Source organism: Eufriesea mexicana, unplaced genomic scaffold (assembly GCF_001483705.2).
Source record: "Eufriesea mexicana isolate 0111107269 unplaced genomic scaffold, ASM148370v2 scaffold2143, whole genome shotgun sequence".
In the NCBI taxonomy this organism is placed as follows: Eukaryota; Metazoa; Arthropoda; class Insecta; order Hymenoptera; family Apidae; genus Eufriesea; species Eufriesea mexicana.
This window is the reverse complement of record NW_016910297.1, coordinates 255,439-273,333: the sequence shown is the minus strand read 5'-3', so window position 1 is coordinate 273,333 and position 17,895 is coordinate 255,439. Positions and strand designations below refer to the sequence as shown.

Here is a 17,895-nt window from a genome sequence, read left to right as displayed (position 1 = left end):
CTGACTACATGAGGTTCGAATTCGGGTTCAATAAATAGAATGTGAATCACTTGGTTTTATAATAATTCACATTTGTAAATAATGGATATCGAGAGTGAGTGCTATTTTACTTAAATGTTTATTAAAAATTACTTTGTTTTTGTTCTGTTTTAATGTGTAAAATATTCTAAATATAAATATGATATTACTGAAATTTGTATATTTAAACAAATAATGTATGGTAATTAAGCTTTATCATGTAACATAAAAATCAGTAAATACAATTTCTTCAGGAAGTTATGCAGTATATTAGGTATATATAACACTTGACTTGATAATAGGATTAATTAAAAGGAAGAAACGGGCTACACGTGATGGCAACCTTCAACAATTGGCTGAAATTGTTAAAGAGCTTGGAGATATATACTTTGAAAGTAGCAAGTATGAAGCTGCTTTGCAGGAATATACAGAACAATTGGAAATCTGCAATATTTTAGAAGACAAATTGAATATAGCAATAGCTCATAGAATGATTGGAGAGATGCATGCAAATCTTGGGACTTATGAAGAAGCATTGAAACATCAAAATCTTTATTTGGGTTTGTGTTTTATGTCTAGTAACAGAATTTAATTATATTTAAAAATTATATGGCTATAATAAGAATATTTTTGTGTTAGGTAGAAAGAGCCAAGGAGATAAAAAATTTATTAGAAGAACAACGAGCTTATGCAACATTGGGGAGAACATATTTTTGCTGGGTTGAAAGTTTGCCTGAAAAATTTGAAAAAAGGCCTGATATACTCACAAGTGCAAGGAAAGCATATATGAAGAGTATACGTCTTTGCAATGAGTACTATACCTTTTTTATTAGTTTAATATAAATTTTCCATGTAGTATTTAAATAAAATATTTACATTTTATTATTTTATTTAGACTTGGAAATACTGATATTGATTTAAAAGAATTAATTACAATGAGAGCACGGTTATTGTTAAATTTGGGTTTGGTACTAGAAGCTGAGAAAAAGCATCAAGAAGCTGTTGATTTAATGGAAAAGGCTGCTGCATTGTGTCAGACCCATAATTTGCGAGAAGATTTCCATAGAACGCAAATTGCTCTCGGTGGAATTTACGATCGTAATTGCAATTACGAATTAGCATTAAAACATTTTGAAACTGCCACTGAAGTCGATAATTCAACATTAAAAGCGGAAGCACGATTTTTTCAAGCAGAGTTGCTCTTAAAAATGGAAAGATGGTCCGAATCTCGAAAGATATTAGTATCTCTTTATGTTACAGACAATTTATCGCAAAATCTCAAGTCTCAAGTAGAGAAATGTCTTAGGATAGGTATGATTTATGAAAATAATTATAATTTTTTTCGAAAATTCGTAATAAATAATTCACTTAAAAAATTAATTTGTTTATAGTTGCAACATTACAAGCAACTGAGGTTGCTTTAAGTACAGAACAAAGTATCAGTGATAAGTTAAAATTTTACGAAATACTTGGAGATGCAGCAGTAGCTGCACATTGTTTTGAGAAAGCTATAGAATACTACAGAAAAATGCTCATATGTGCGGAAGAGATAAAAAGTGATCGCATAGGAGCAGCTTTATTAAGTTTAGCGCAAACTTTGAAGGATGTCGGACAATATAACGAAGCGTTGGACTTTGCCTATAAAGAATTGGAGTTATGCATAGATCCACGTGAAATATGTAGATCTGCTTTGTTTTTAGCGGATCTGTTAATAGTCAATAAAGCAACTGATGAGAAGATTCAAGAAACTTATATTATAGCTTTGAAAAATGCGAAAGCTTGCAATGATATTTCTTTGGAAGCAAGTGTCTTAAAAGAACATTTAAATTATTTAAAAGATTCTGGTAAAACAGAAGAAATAGAATCACTTACAAAAAAGTTAGATACAATGGAGAAGGTGTGTAGTGATATAGATAGTGAAAGCGAATCAGAGGAGAATAATATTGGTGCAAACATTTGCTTAGAAGATTTATCAGATGTTGAAGCAGAATTAAAAATTAAAGAAAATGTCAGGAACAGAAAAAGAACAAAAAAAAAATCAGTTGCAATAAAAAGGAACGAAAAAGGGGAAACGCAGCTTCACGTGGCTTGTATCAATGGAAATGTTGAATCTGTACAAAAATTATTAGATTCTGGTCATTCAACAAATGTTAGAGATCATTTTGGCTGGACTCCGCTGCACGAAGCGGCTAATCATGGTCATATGCAAATTGCAAAATTATTATTGAAATATGGTGCAGATGTAAATGATCCTGGTAGTTTAATGTGTCAAGGAGTTACTCCTCTTCATGATGCAGCTTCTTGTGGCAATATTAGTATGGTGAGGCTTCTAATTGAACATGGAGCAAATGTGAAACTTAAAACGAATGAAGACGATACTGTACTAGATTGTTTAGAGCAATGGAAAAATCGTGTTGATTTTCTATCTCCGGAAGATCAAGCGGATTACGATGAGATGCATAAATTATTGTCTGTTATGATACCTGAAAATAAAAAAAAAAATTCTAAACAATCTTATAAATCACCATGTAGTTCAAAAACTCATCCTGTAGTGCAAGATGTTACTATAGAAAAGATTTCTGCAGGTGAAGATTATAAAAGAACTATAGCTAACTTGAAACATAGAAATGATCCAATTGGAGTTTCTGTGCCTTGTACAAAACGAAATGTAAATCCACTTTTAAATAATGAGGAGATACTTTTAGAGGATTGGTTAGAAGATGATATTGATGAAAGTATAAATGAGAAAAGGTATTCTGACGGACATTCTTCTTCGATGACGAAAAGGAAATCCAGCAATTGTGATATTGATGTCGAGAAAAATTTAAAACGGCAAAAAATAAATGATCAAAATTTGATGATAGAAGATAATGAAAATGATGTAATACATGACAGTAGTAACGATAATTGTGATACGGAAATAATACAAGATTCCAATGAATGTAGGATACAGAAAAAGAAACAACAAATGTCTTTGTTATCAATTGGATTTACTAAAAATTCGACTTCTCGAAGTTCTTCACCTGTAATTCCATCTACTCCAGAATTTGAATCAAGAGAGATCGATACTACGAGATCAGTCATTCTAAATATTTCTGTGGATGGAAAAATATTTAAAACACAGGTAGAATATTCAAGTACAACAAGACCATTGATACAAGAAATTATAACTGATATCGAAACAAAATTTTATAACGATAGTGGATGTAAAGTAAAGTTGGATTTAAAAACTATGAACGGCATTGCGATTAATTCTAACAATGTATTTGCGATTTTAAACGAAGGAGACATTATTAAAAATTTGATATGCGAAATAATTGAATTAGAAACTCCTCCTATTGTTGAGCGATATGTAACGATTTGTAAAAATCATAATATAGGTAGGTATTCTATAAGTATACTTATCTTTTTCTTAATAACTTTTCAATTTTTTTAGATGTTCAAGAATGCATATTAAAGTGCTTGAAATCATGCGAGAATACGTTAATTTTTCGGTTAAAACAAGAAACTATTAAAAGAGAGGAATTTATATCTTTATTAAAAACGTTGGAATATCAGAAGAATATTCAAATATTGGATTTATCTGGTGGTGAACTGTTTGACATTGGAGAAATTTTGAATAATTGCATTTTAAAATTGTCAACTTTACAAGAATTGTGCCTTCAAGGATGTGATATAGATTCGAAATGCTTAAGTAAATTAGAAAAACTACCTTCACAACTTAAGTTTTTAGATCTTAGTTATAATCCACTTGGACCATTGAGTCAAGAAATTTTGTACAAACTTTTTACTCCTTTGACACAGCTTCGGACATTAAATTTGCGATATTGTCAATTGTGTACTTTTCAGTTCCTTTCAAACAATTGTAATCTAGTGAATTTAGATATTTCTTGGAATAGTTTTGATGAAGGTGAACTCTGTACTACATTATATAGGCAACTACTTAACTTAAATTTATCAAACACTTCTAGTAAATTTAATTTGATCAAAAATATTTTTAATACGACGAATTTTTCATTTGTGAATTTGGAGTGTTTGGAACTTACTTCTTGTGAGTTATCAGATATTGATATCAAAAATATATTATCACGTGTATCAAATCTTGTAAAATTGGTGCTTAGAGGGAACAGAAAAGTAGGGGTACAATCTTTAAATTTATTATTAAAATATACGCCAACGCTAAGGCATATCGATATTAGTGGATGTGAAAATATTGTTGATTTTCCTGATTCTAATATATTTATTGAAAGACCTGAGATTTGTACATTAATTGCAAGTATGCAGCCGGAAGTAAGCGACTGTTGGATTCTATTGTGGCGACGAAAGGGTGTTGTAGAAAAATTACCACATAATCTTACTATTTTTAAGCCCAAAATAGAAATCGGAAATTAAACTTTAATATTTTTCTATGTACCATATGTGTATAGCATTGAAAAGAATAATAAATTGCAGACGATTTTCATGTACTTCGAAATATATATTTTATACCGTTCAATTTTCATGGGAGTAGATGATTCTTGTCTGATTCAGAATAGCTTAAAAAATGCATTTATATACAAACCACTTTTTTAGCTCAAAATATATTTTTATTAGAATAAAGTAATTTCTAATAATTGACTTGTTTGTATATATTAGTTAAACCTCAATAACTTTTTTTCTAAAATCAAATGATCAAATTTAAAGTGTCAGAAGCATACATTTTATGTTATTTCCTAGCATCGATGTGAATGGGAATATAAATACGTTCCGATTCAATATATATTTGTAATCGAATTTTAATTTTATATGCTAACTCTTTCTTTAAATTAATATTTGAATTTATCAAAGATCAAGCCATACAAGTTATAAAAAATGTATATGATTAATTAAATTAAATGTTTAAACGATATGTTTAGGAGTGTTTTAAAGTATAAAACACCATAATGTAAATACTTTTGACATTCAGATAATAAACATTGTTTACAAATTGTTCCTTTTTTAATGATGAATGTTATCAACATCGTATAATAATGTAAGTGACCAATAATTATAATTATAAAAATTAAGCACTGATTGAATAATTGTAACATGTGTTTTAATATAATATAATTATTTTTTTTAGAAATTAATTCAATAAACCATAACTGATTTTATTGAATATTATTAAAATGTTTGTATATTTGAGTAAAAAAATAGCAATTCCAAACAATTTTCGACTGAATTGTATAGCATGGAATCAAAGAGATGGTTATATAGCTGTTGGTGGAGAAGATGGTTTATTGAAAGTACTCAGAGTAGATTCTAATATTAGTGGTTCTACTAGTAGTGGAAAATGTAGAAACTTAACAGCTGCCAGTAATTTAAGTATGAACCAGACTTTGGAGGGTCATAATGGTCATGTACAAGTAGTTACATGGAATGAACAACATCAAAAATTGACCTCAAGCGACCAAAATGGTGTAATCATAGTTTGGATGTTGTATAAGGGTTCTTGGTATGATGAAATGATAAACAATTGCAATAAATCAATAGTTAAAGGGATGGCATGGAGTCTAGATGGATTAAAAATTTGCATAGTCTATGAAGATGGAGCAGTAATTGTAGGTTCAGTCGATGGCAATAGAATTTGGGGAAAAGAATTAAAAAATATAGCTCTTGCTGCAGTACAATGGTCTCCAGATGGAAAATTATTATTATTTGGCATAAAAAATGGAGAAGTTCACCTCTTTGACAACCAGGGTGTATTTTTAACAAAGTTGAACATGATACCACTTAATGGTGGTCAAATTCAAACAATAGTTTCATTGCAATGGTATGATGGAAGAAATGGTTATGTCGGTTTAGAGTGTCCTACTTTAGCTGTTTGTTATAGAAATGGTAAAATACAACTCATGAAAGATACAAATGATGATAATCCAATTGTAGTAGAAACTGGAATGACAGCATCATGGTGTTGTTGGAATAGTTATGGGTCTATATTAGCTATAACTGGAATGATATCATTATTGGGCAATGGAGAAACAAAAGATACTAATGTTATTCAATTCTATACACCATTTGGTAAACATATGAGGACCTTAAAAATACCTGGCAGAGAGGTTACATGTTGTGCATGGGAAGGAGGTTCTCTCAGAGTTGCTCTATCAGTTGATTCTCATATTTATTTTGCAAATATACGCTTAGATTATAAGTGGACTTACTTTAGTAATACAGTTGTGTATACGAACGAAAAGATCACCAAAGATGGCATTTGTATCATGTTTTGGAATACAACAAATAATACATATTGTACTAAGAACGTGAGAGCATTAATCTCCATAGCGTCACACGGAGATCATTGTGTTTTGGCGATAAAAAATGAACTTACTCGAGGATCAGAGCAATTTGCGCTCTTAGTGTGCAATACAATTGCTACTCCAATAGATACAAAGTTTATAGATTTGGAGCCATTATGGGTAACCATGACTAATAGTGTGATTGTTACAGCATCCAAGAACAATTTTTTAGTTTGGAGCTATCGCACTCCTCGTAATTCCATGTTGCACACAGGACGGGTTAAAAGAGACAAGATTTACCATATCGATGAAACTCCAACCGGAGTGACGGAAGTTATTCAAGATTTAGATAAAGACAGATCCTTTGAAACACCTATTAATACTAAAATTACTATGGACCCAATTTGTTGTTTATGTGCGACTGACAAGATTCTGTTGATAGGCAGAGAATCAGGAATGATACAAAGATATTCTTTATCTCAGATAACTCTTACAAATAGGTACAATACAGCTTGTAAGCTTTACAAGATTGCAATTAACTGTGATTCATCTCGAGTATCCATTATGGATTCGACTGGTGTTTTAACTATGTTAGATTTAGAAACTGATCCTAAGAAAAATATTTTAAAGGATGGAGAGCAAGAGGATGAGATTAGTAAATTTGAAAGGAAAGATGTGTGGGCTATGTGCTGGGCACAAGATAATCCTGCACTATTAGCAATCATAGAAAAAACTAGAATGTATGTTTTAAGAGAATTCGATCCTGAAGAACCAATATCTTGTTCTGGATATATCTGTTCATTTCTAGATTTAGAAATACGTTGTGTTTTATTAGATGATCTCATGCAGAAACCAGAAGATACAAAAAATGAATTAATAGTAGATTTAGAAGTAAAATCCTTAAGAGACACTAGAGAATTGTTGATGAAGGTAGGATTGAAAGAAGCTAATAATTTTATTCAGGATAATCCACATCCTCGATTATGGCGTTTATTGGCAGAGTCAGCTTTACAGAAATTGGATTTGGAGACTGCAGAAAATGCAATGGTTCGTTGTACAGACTATTTAGGTATACAATTCATCAAACGTTTGCAAAACGTACATAACGATCAGTTGAAGAAAGCCGAGGTAGCTGCATTTCTTGGCAAATATGACGAAGCAGAAAAATTATATTTAGACATGGATAGAAGGGATCTTGCTATTTCATTACGCCAAAAATTGGGAGATTATTTTCGAGTGGTACAACTAATGAAAATGGGTATCGGTGGATCTGATAAGCAAATGGAGTTTGCATACAATAAAATTGGCGAATATTATGCAGAAAGACAAAATTGGGAAGGTGCAAAAGAGTACTATGAAAAGAGTAGGAATTTGGAGAAGCTCATAGAATGCTATTATAAATTAGAGGACTTTGTTCAGTTAGCAGGGACAGTACAACAGTTACCAGATAAAAGTCCTCTTTTGAAAAAGGTAGCAAGAATGTTGGGTTCTGTAGGCATGTGTTCTCAGGCTGTGGCAGCGTATATAAAATACGGCGATGTGAAATTAGCCGTAGATACGTGTGTTCGTTTGAATCATTGGGACCAGGCTGTTGAACTAGCAAAAACTTATAAAATGGCTCAGATAGGTGAATTATTGAACAAATACGCCAATCATCTTTTGCTTAATGGAAAGAGACTGCAAGCAATAGAATTATATAAGAAGGCAAATTACAACTTAGAGGCGGCGAAATTGCTATTTCAATTGGCAGAGGAGGAAGCAAAGACCAGAACGAATCCATTACGTGTGAAAAAGATTTATGTTCTAGCAGCACTACTAATCGAGGACCACATCAACAGCGCTCCAGCTACTAAAGGTGGTCGTAGCAACGTTGTGATGGGATTAACAGAGAATAACGAAGATACTAAAGTAATAGAGAATGCTTGGAAAGGTGCAGAAGCTTATCATTTTCTTTTATTAGCAAATAGACAAATACATTCAGGAAATTTCGATGCAGCTATGAAAACAGCACTAAGATTAAGAGAATACGAGGAGATTTTGCAACCTGAAGACATTTATTGCTTGCTTGCTCTATCAAGTGCAGTTAATCATGCGTTTGCAGTCTGTTCTAAGGCATTTATTAAATTGGAGTCTCTAGAGAATATTTCAGAAGCAGTCAAAGAAGAATACGAGGATTTGGCTGTGGACATCTTTACCAAACATAGTCCCCAAGATGTCCGTAATTCTAAAGCAGAATGCGTCAATTGTGAGAGTCTAATACCCGACTGGTGCGTCGCTTGCCCCAATTGTATGACAAGGTTTCCGCCTTGTATCATCTCTGGGAAATCGCTGATGGACTTGAGCAACGCGTGGATCTGCACAGTTTGCAGACATTACGTCGCTACAGACAGAGATGTAGTTAATATTAACGCTTGTCCCTTGTGCCACAGTACGGTTACATACATGTAGTTGATGCATGTGAGTATGCATTGAGCATGTATTATCAAACAGATATTTAAAGCTTGTACTTTAACATGTTGCTGGCAAATTTTAAGCTTGTCACTGGAAGGGTATGTTTCGCTTTTATAGTTGTGTACACTGCTTAAAAGAATTGATTTTAATCTGTATTATCATTTGGATAATTTATCAGGTACCTGATTAATTCATTGACTTAGTAAGGCCAAGAAGTAATGTTCTGATCATTTAGATCAGTGTATGGCAGTGATTAGTTAAATTAATATTGTATAACACGAGGTAAATATATAATTCTTTTTACTTTAGAAAAAATGATTAAAGTCGATGACAATTATTGTCATTGAACAAGTGAATAATCTTTGATCTCATTTGTAAGTTTGTACACAGATGTACTCTTTTGTTCAGTATTTTGTTATCATTTTTAGTATAAATTATTGAGTTCCTTTATTATAAAAGAATTTTATCGTGCACACTAAAAGCAGCGTACTTACGTAATTTAGTTGCATATACTACTTAGTTTATAACGCAAATTCCGTCCAATAATTGGAAATTCAATACCGTCCATTATCGCAGTAATACTATTTATTGATGTTATTGATGTTTATATGATCAATAATCGTTTACATTAAATATATTTTAGATTATTTCATGCAGTTTTTTTATAAATATCCCTCCTGATAATTTTCTATTAAAAATTTAATTCGTATAAAGAAATTCAAATAAATTTACCGGTCTGCGCATGGCAACCAGTTTGGCGCGTAACAGCGTGCCATGAAATTTCAAACAGTTTCTTCCACCCTGATGCCTTTCGAATATTGCGCATGCGTGCACCACTGTCGACACGCGTTCTTTCCACGAGTCGGTCAGTGCGCGTCGAACCAGTACGAGGAACGTTTCGTACCGGGTTGTTATCCCTCTTTCACAGATATTTTCGGCATTTCTTTCAAATTTTATTTTCCATATTACCAAAACCATCGTGGCGCTACTCATTTTGAATCGTCAAACGTGCTTATCAAGCCGAATCACGATTATACAATTACGTTTCCGCGAATGTACAGCCGCAAGTGTCACATCCCGCGTATTTGTCGCGTCAGTTCGTGAGTGTATCGCGAGTGTTCTCTACGGGAATAATTATGAGTGGTATGCTGCCGATGTTATGTGTTATCCTGATCCTTAGCGTCACGACGACCACGGTGCGCGCCGGATTGAAATGTGACGCTGTCAGGCCGTACTTTGAGTCGCAGGGCTTTCCGGCTACTGATATTCCTAAAGAAGCGATTTCTTGTAAGTCTTTATTTGAATTTTCTTCATTTATTACTGCGAGTTTCAATTTCGCGTCCATTACGTTGTGACGTCATCATTTTTTAAGATGGCGCGAGTCCTACGAAATTTGAAAATTATGACGTAGTTTAAAAATTCGTAATAACAATATCGGATTATATTACATTAGATAGATTAACAAAATGGCTGAGAAATAAAATTTTTTCGGTTTAATTCGATTATTTCAAATAGAATTGCATTTAAAATATTTTTTAATTTATTTTCGAACTTTTCTGTCGCTCAATTGACTAGCCACGTATCACGTATAACGGAAGATTTTAAAATGAATTCCAACTGAAATTTTATTTCAATTTGGAATAATTTGTTTGGATATTTCCCAGAAAGGTGAATAAAAGTAACTGCGTATAAAAAATAAATGCGGTGAAAATTGAGGCTCATAATTTCATGCTCATAATTCACGACCATTTATGAATTATCCGATGGTATTTCGTTGAAGTGATTTGCAAAGAGACATGTACAACGAAATATTTATGGCCGATGAATTATGGGCTGTGTTTCTTCGCGAAGGGGCTACACGCGAAGAAAAAACGAACGAAAGAAAAATTCTGGGAAGTTCTCACGTTTCGAAACTGAATGCACAAACGTGCATGAACCGACTGTATGTATATTTACATATTTGTGTACGTGTTTAACAGTCGAAAAAATATAACCTACAAGATAAGTACTTGCGTGTAGTGCATTTGAATATTTTCAAAGCGTACTTGCAATGGATAAATTAAGTGGAACAATTAATCTATATCATAGCTTAAAAATTTATGCTTTATTTTGACTAGGGTGGTGGATAAGGTTACTCGTGTGGTTCACACCCATACAGTTTATCACCTTGTAGTTTATTATATAGTTTATTACCTTGGTTTATCACCCGGCTACATATATCTACACTTTGTACAAGTACAAAGAACCTGTCTGACTTTATCGGTCGGTGCAATCAAATACGTTCAGTTTCAAAAGTATATTTACTTTCGCCGAATAGATAATAAGGAATCCTGCGATCCGTTAGCGCAAAGTAGTGTGTTGGTATAATCTAAAGTAGTGTGCTGGTGCTGTCGAATTTGTAGGTTAATGTTTTAACCAGAGAGCAGAAACTATATATAATTTTCGTGCAGTGTTAGAAAGGTATCTATAAGAAGATCCTCATCGCCGACGGTAAAAGTTTAAAACAGTTAATACAAATGTCTCGATTCTGTCGATAACAGTGTACACTTTGTTAAAAGTTCACATGGAATTCGTTCGTTAATGTTACCGACTGAACATCGATTGCATAGATTCGCGAATTTTTACATGTTGCAATATCGATGCATTCTATTACCTTCCAAATTTATAAATTTTACTTTTTTCAAGATCAGAATAGAAAATGGAGAAAAGCAAATACAAATCGCGTAAGAAGTGAGCATAAAACGAGTGAAAAAATATTCGGTATAATATCTTAAAATCACAATGCAGTCTTTTTAAGAGTGAAGATTATTTATTCAATGAATTATCTAAATTATAAATTAAATTATATAAATTATACACTTGAGTGCGATTTTTCGTCGGGATATGAAAGGATGCAAGATTATATGGAAAAGAGTGATTTGAGGTTAGCTTGTCTCTCTCGCAACTGTCGCAGATTACTCAATCGGGGTGCACACGAACATTAGATATGCATTCCGTTGAAACGCGTCGTTTCGCCATCTATGAGCACTTTTATTTCCGATTTGTTTTTGCGTGTAAACATAGGCGTGTTTATCGGTGAGATGAAAGGAGAATCGCGAGGGTTTCGTGGCGCAGATAAAGAACCGTGGAAGAGCAGAAAATAGTAAGAGTAAGTGGTACTCGAAGAAAAAGGAGAGAAAATGAAAATAATTCAAGGCATTTGGCGTTTTATCGCGTTGACCGTGTCGAACGTGCACGGGAACATGTACGCGCATGCGTGCCAGGAAGTTGCGCGGTTTTGACACGATTTATATTCTATGGGGAATAATTACGACCGATGATCATTGGTTTATTTTTCCTTGGACACTCACAACCGGAAGTAATGCCGGTTCGATGGGAAACAATGGGCTCGATGGGACACGCCATAGGCTGCGTGTAAAAGAATAATTAATGCGTCTGTAATGCTGCTTCTCATAAATACTTATGCTCGATAATGATAATCGATTGGGTAGAAATAACGAATATCTCGATCCAATGGAGATAAAATTTTTTAATTTTTGTTCCACGTTTCCGTAATTCGAATTTTATTTTTACAACTTTCAGCACTTTCTCTGGGGAAAATTAATCGGAACTGACGCGTCCAAAAATTCAAAATTACTATTATTATTATTCTATGCCAGCAGTATTCTTTTTTATTTAGATTTTTTACATTTTAGAATTTAGATTATTATTAGTCTAGTAGAATTTTTATAATTCGATACAGTTTCTTATCATTGCTCGCATCTTCTTTTCAAATTATCGTATTTTAAAATTTCCAATCATGTTTGCATTCGAAATATATCGTTTATCCCTAGTTACTTTACCAGTGGGATTCTTTCTTATTTAAATTTTTTAGATTTTGTAATTTAGGTTATTATTATTAACTTTTATAATTCGATACAATTTTTTATCGTCGCTCACATCTTTTCAAATTATCGTACTTTAGAATTTCCAATCAAGTTTGTATCTCCGTTTTTCGTTTATTCCTAGTTACTTTACCGTATCAAAGACTTTGTCAAGACAAGTATATGACCAACCCATTGCTGCCGGGGACTATCATAGTTTTGATCGCGTTATCCCATCGAAACTCGAAGTCCAGCTGAAGACGTTCCATTAGAACTTCGAATCTGTCCGAGCCATACATGTTTAATCTGCCACGGGCATAGTCTCTAATCGAGAATACTAAATCTCCGTCTTTACCCTGCCTTTAACAAGCTAGTGGCGGTTCCTAGGTAGCATCGGTTGCCAACTCTTGAAAACTAATCTGAATCAACGAACACTTCCATTTATTCTGTCCCTCGATTTCATCGTGTTAACGCGATCGTAAAAAGGCGTTTAACAAGTAGTTAATAAGCGAATGGATGCATCCGGGGGGCCGTTACACCCTTGACCCTGACTTTTTACTTTTACGATCATCCGCTTTGTCTCTTGCTCAAATTTCTTCTTTTCCCCGAGTATCGTCTACCTGCTGCAATATCGCAGCGATGACTGGCTGTTCCGGAACTCCGTTACCTGAGCTTCCAGGCTTATTATCTCCCAGAAGGTGCCATTTCGAACGTTACGACGCCGGAAGTCGTTTCGATGGACCTCGACGAATTTCTCCGTACCTGAAGTGCCAAATCAATTATTCGTTTTTAAAAGACCTCGACTTTTCAGTTGCATGTGGTATTTCGATATTTCTTCACTCATCAATGGCTTATCGGTATGGTGCTTTTCTGTTAGAATTCTTAACCCTTTGGCTATGGCAGACTTTGAAACGCATTGGTCGTACCATATGGTAGGAATCCATTTGCGTTGTACACCAAGAACGGTGAAACTTTTCGTCAGGTGTGCATTTTTGAGAAATTATTGTATATTTAAATAACAATCAAAACACTATATTGCATCCACTATATTAAAACGACGTTATTTATTTCTTCGTATTCTGCATTAAATCGTTACTGTGGATACTTAAAATTGAACAGCCTACAGTATCTCTTAGTCGTGGATATCATATTAATCTTTGCACTCGAGAAGCGCCCTTCAGTCGCCATTCGATAAAATTTCGAAGCTCGATATTAATTAATCTATTAAATTTAAACTAATGCAACAGTGTGCGAGGTATGGAAGTGAAATAATTCTACGTGTTAATTATTATACGATTCCTTATTTACTGCACAGAAAATATCATGAACCTTATAGCAGAAAATTTGTCAACTCGTACCCTTCTTTAGCCAAAAAATCGTCGCGCGCAAAGGGTTAATATGAGTATATTAAATATTTATTTAACAATGCTGGTAAAATTGGTAAAAACGGTAAAAATGTCGATGAAATATATTTAATTATTTAATTATTATATATTTAATTATATATATTTAATTATTTAATAAATAATTATGTTTTTCCTTTCTCACGATACTCGTTCGCACGTTTTACCCTCAAGGAATTCTGCATTGCAACTGACCTATCCAACTACTCTCTCGTTTGTTCTCTCTTCTTTCATACATTACGTAAATATGCACAGTCCGTACCACACTTCATTCATAAAACGCATACTCGATCTATTCATTCTTTCTTACAGAGATCATTCACTTTTGCATCGATATATATTCAAATCTATTGCAACCATTACCACAGTATCACAAACGCAAGATTTCTAAGCGCCTACAGTATCACAAGTGCAAGATTTTTAAACGCCTTTGGTCGCCCATGGTAGTCAAAAGGGTTAATTATTAATTAATTATTAATTAATTACTAATTGAGCGTTGTAAATTGGATCGATCTTTCTCGAATGTTTCTAAATGATAATTCCTGATAATCCGGTCTTCCATCATCATCATTATCATGACCAATTATTTCGTGTCACTATAATTCCATCACCTTGTTTTATTATTCCGTTTTCGTTTCATCACTGTGCCATGGAGAACAAATTTTAATTCGAACATTCCTGGCGAATTCTTTCTTCTTCTCGTTCATTAGTTATTCACACAGGCCGTATATCCAGTATCCAGTGAAGGATCCAGCGGATAAAATCGACGCGGCTCGTAAGACCAGCAAGAAATCCCATTCGACCAGCTTCTCCAGCCGCTTCGTCAGGGCTTAGTATCACCGTGGACGCTAACAAATGTTCCGGCGTGTTGAACAGGCTATGAAGGAGCGTTCTACGCGAACACGAGCCGCCTTTAGCGTTATCCGGGATTCTACTGTTGCTCCAGGCACTCGTTGCGATTAATTCTCTTTCGCCGTTTCTCGAACAGCTGATTTTTAATCCATCGACTACCGCATTTTTGCCAAATTTCGTTCCCGAGTCAATCGATGGCACGTGATTGAACACGTATAGTTAGTCTACGAACGTAATACGAAGCTTGCGATACGTTGCACACCGTGTGTCTATGGTGTTAAAGTCGGATGTCGAATTTTTCTCGGGATGGGAATAGGATCGTGAAGATATTCCAAATGTTTCAGACATTTCAGATATTCTGGAATTCTGGGATATTCCTGGAAGCCTCCGACATCTTCTGAATCCCAAAGACACGGAGATCTCGCACACCTCTAACCGCGAAACCTTCAAAAATTCGTGGAAGATACGAATTTAGAATCGAAAGGCACTCGAGAAAAATACGAGTTTGGAACCTAAAGATACCCTTAAAAGATACGAGTTTAGAGTCGAAAGACACTCGAGATAAATACGAATTTAAAACCTAAAGACACCCTTAAAAGATACGAGTTTAGAATCGATAGACACTCGAGAATAATACGAGTTTGGAATCGAAAGACACTCGAAATAGCACTGTTCTTCGCCATGATTATTTGCCCATGATCACGCAGTCGACGAGGAAATTTTGTCCGAAGAATCTGGTCGCGGAAGCACGAAGTATCTTCAGGGACCTTCCATGGGTCCTCCGACTTGTTCATTATTCATTCGATGTAGTGCGAGGAGGAAAGGATGGAAGGGACTTTCCTTTCTCCGACTCGTTCAGAGGAAATTGTCGGACAATAGGGTGAAATAGGTCAGAACTAGGTGTTCGCGCGCCCTCAGGTTGAAACAGGTGTGTTTGAGCCAATACTGAACGTTCTCGAGGAGGATGGAGTGGAGTTGGGTAGACGAGATGATGGAAAAAACGAGCATTACGACGAGGGCTTTCTCAGCCTGTATCGAAGGAGGATTCGACCAATGAGTTGGCTGGAATTTTCTATCGTCATCCTTCTTTCTTTTCTTTCATCCAGAGTTTTCTTCTCTGAAAGCCTCGGGGTGTACAGTGACTTTAGTCACTCTGCTTTTCTTCGTGTCATTGTACCCTGTACGAAGCGAGTCGATCTTTTCGTTTAATTATTCATGGATCTTTTGATGGCGTATCACGCGTATCGTCGGAATTTAAATATTAATAATTGAACCAAATTTCTCTAGGGATTCCGACATTCGTGAAAATTCGGTTTTAAATAATTTAGAAATACTTTCGAAAGTCCAAGAGTGCTTGAATTATACCCTAAACACTAAATAGGTAGCCAAGTGCAATTTCAAAGACCCCCCATGAAAGAGGGGTGCAATAAAATTTTTTCCAGGCACGAGGAATTATCTGCCCATCAAATTTATACACATCGGTGTATGGTATAATCGTTACGCAATGCCGGAGGCATTTTAAAAATAATTAAAGTCGCTTGGGTGTCGATTACAACCGTTTCTCAATCACTCGCAGCGTGAAACGCGATGGCAGTGGATAGTCGATTCACCTTGTCCGCGTACTTAAGCGAAACTGATACTAGACTCTATTACGTCGTCGGAACAATTGATTTATGGATCACGTTATTCTGGATCGAGGCTGATAAACGATACGTTTCTTCATTAAAGTCTGGGGAACCGGTATCCGTGTTAATTGTCGCGCCTTGTAAGGTCTAGCAAAATGGAGTCTAGATTTCGTGCGAATCTGCTTCTCTTTTCTTTCCCTTTTTAACCTAATCGTCGATCATTACACGTATCGAGTAACGTTCAGCCATCAAACTTTCTCCTATCTTAATTGCCAGACGTTTCAATAAAGCCTATTTGCATTCCGATTACGGTGCTGCTTGCTGGGAGGGTCTTGAATCGAGATAATGCTCTCGATGCCTTTCGATTTATGGATCTGGCTGAAAAATGTCTCAAATAATTGCGAACGACTTCAACCTCGTCGATTTTATCCAGAAATTTGCTTATGAGTACCGTAACTATCGTAACGTCGTTGATTTTCAACCCTATCTAGTCTACAGTACTTAAAACTTCGATTTCTCAGGGAAGGTCTTCAACTTCTCAGGGAAGGTCTTCAGTTTCTCAGGGAAAATCTTCAACTTTTCAGGGAAGGTCTTCGAATTCTCAGGGAAGGTCTTCGAACTCTCAGGGAAGGTCTTCGAGTTCTCAGGGAAGGTCTTCGAATTCTCAGGGAAGGTCTTCGATTTCTCAGGGAAGATCTTCTATTTCCCAGGTAAGGTCTTTGATTTCTCAGGGAAGATCTTGGAATTCTCAGGAAGGTCTTCGATTTCTCAGGGAAGGTCTTCTAATTCTCAGGGAAGGCTTCGATTTCTCAGGGAAGGTTTTCGATTTCTCAGAGAAGGTCTTCGATTTCCCAGGGAAGGTCTTCGATTTCTCAGGGAAGATCTTGGAATTCTCAGGGAAGGTCTTCGATTTCTCAGGGAAGGTCTTCGAATTCTCAGGGAAGGCTTCGATTTCTCAGGGAAGGTTTTCGATTTCTCAGAGAAGGTCTTCGATTTCTCAGGGAAGTATCTTCGATACCGAAAGAGGTAACCTCTAACCACGAAAAACGTTGGTGATTGCGAGGAAAGAAGGGACGTTTAATTCCCGCGAGGGGGATAAAAATAGTAAGTTGGCGAAGGAAATATTGAATTTCTCCGAGTGAATAAAAATCGGGAACTTGCGAAGGAAAGCCGCAAGTGGACAAAGGAAAGGCGGATAATTTGCCCGGAAAGTTTTCCGTGAAACGGAGCGACAGAAGGAGAAAGGAGGGTAGGCAACAATGTAACGATCCCCGGTCGCATGAGTAAGTTATGACAGTGAACAAGTTCTGGAAACTGGCTGAAACACGTCGTCAGCGGCAGCAACAGGACCGACACAGCGTGGAATGCAGAAAGGAGGCTTTTCATAAAGAGATATGCAGGCCGGCGCTCGTCTACCAGGCCTACAGTG

At 35.1% G+C, this 17,895-nt stretch overlaps 3 protein-coding genes across 3 annotated transcripts in view; all 3 read left to right on the top strand.

Annotated features, from left to right (window-relative positions):
* The first annotated feature begins 21 nt into the window (after nucleotides 1-21).
* On the top strand, nucleotides 22-4,464 carry LOC108549850 (tonsoku-like protein). The gene is made up of 6 exons (XM_017903421.1): nucleotides 22-94; nucleotides 321-578; nucleotides 662-830; nucleotides 914-1,329; nucleotides 1,410-3,398; nucleotides 3,455-4,464. Exons 1-6 carry the CDS (start codon nucleotides 82-84, stop codon nucleotides 4,408-4,410), a joined length of 3,801 nt encoding a protein of 1,266 aa, XP_017758910.1. The 5' UTR covers nucleotides 22-81; the 3' UTR covers nucleotides 4,411-4,464.
* Nucleotides 4,465-5,165: 701 nt separating this feature from the next.
* Nucleotides 5,166-8,788, top strand: Oseg4 (intraflagellar transport protein Oseg4). The gene has a single exon (XM_017903355.1). It carries the CDS (start codon nucleotides 5,166-5,168, stop codon nucleotides 8,718-8,720), a length of 3,555 nt encoding a protein of 1,184 aa, XP_017758844.1. The 3' UTR covers nucleotides 8,721-8,788.
* Nucleotides 8,789-9,606: 818 nt separating this feature from the next.
* The window catches only part of dlp (glypican dally-like), a 186,074-nt gene continuing 177,785 nt past the window's right edge, over nucleotides 9,607-17,895 (top strand). The window contains exon 1 of the mRNA XM_017903344.1: nucleotides 9,607-10,010. Within this exon, the coding sequence (XP_017758833.1) occupies nucleotides 9,860-10,010 (151 nt within the window). The 5' untranslated portion in view covers nucleotides 9,607-9,859. The remainder of the gene's footprint in view (nucleotides 10,011-17,895) is intronic.

Excerpts from the sequence above, each read along its gene's own strand:
- LOC108549850 (XM_017903421.1), top strand. Across the intron at positions 831-913 it reads AGTATACGTCTTTGCAATGA|ACTTGGAAATACTGATATTG; the intron begins GTACTATACCTT and ends TATTTTATTTAG. Across the intron at positions 1,330-1,409 it reads AGAGAAATGTCTTAGGATAG|TTGCAACATTACAAGCAACT; the intron begins GTATGATTTATG and ends ATTTGTTTATAG.
- Oseg4 (XM_017903355.1), top strand. The coding sequence starts at position 5,166 with ATGTTTGTATATTTGAGTAAAAAAATAGCAATTCCAAACAATTTTCGA.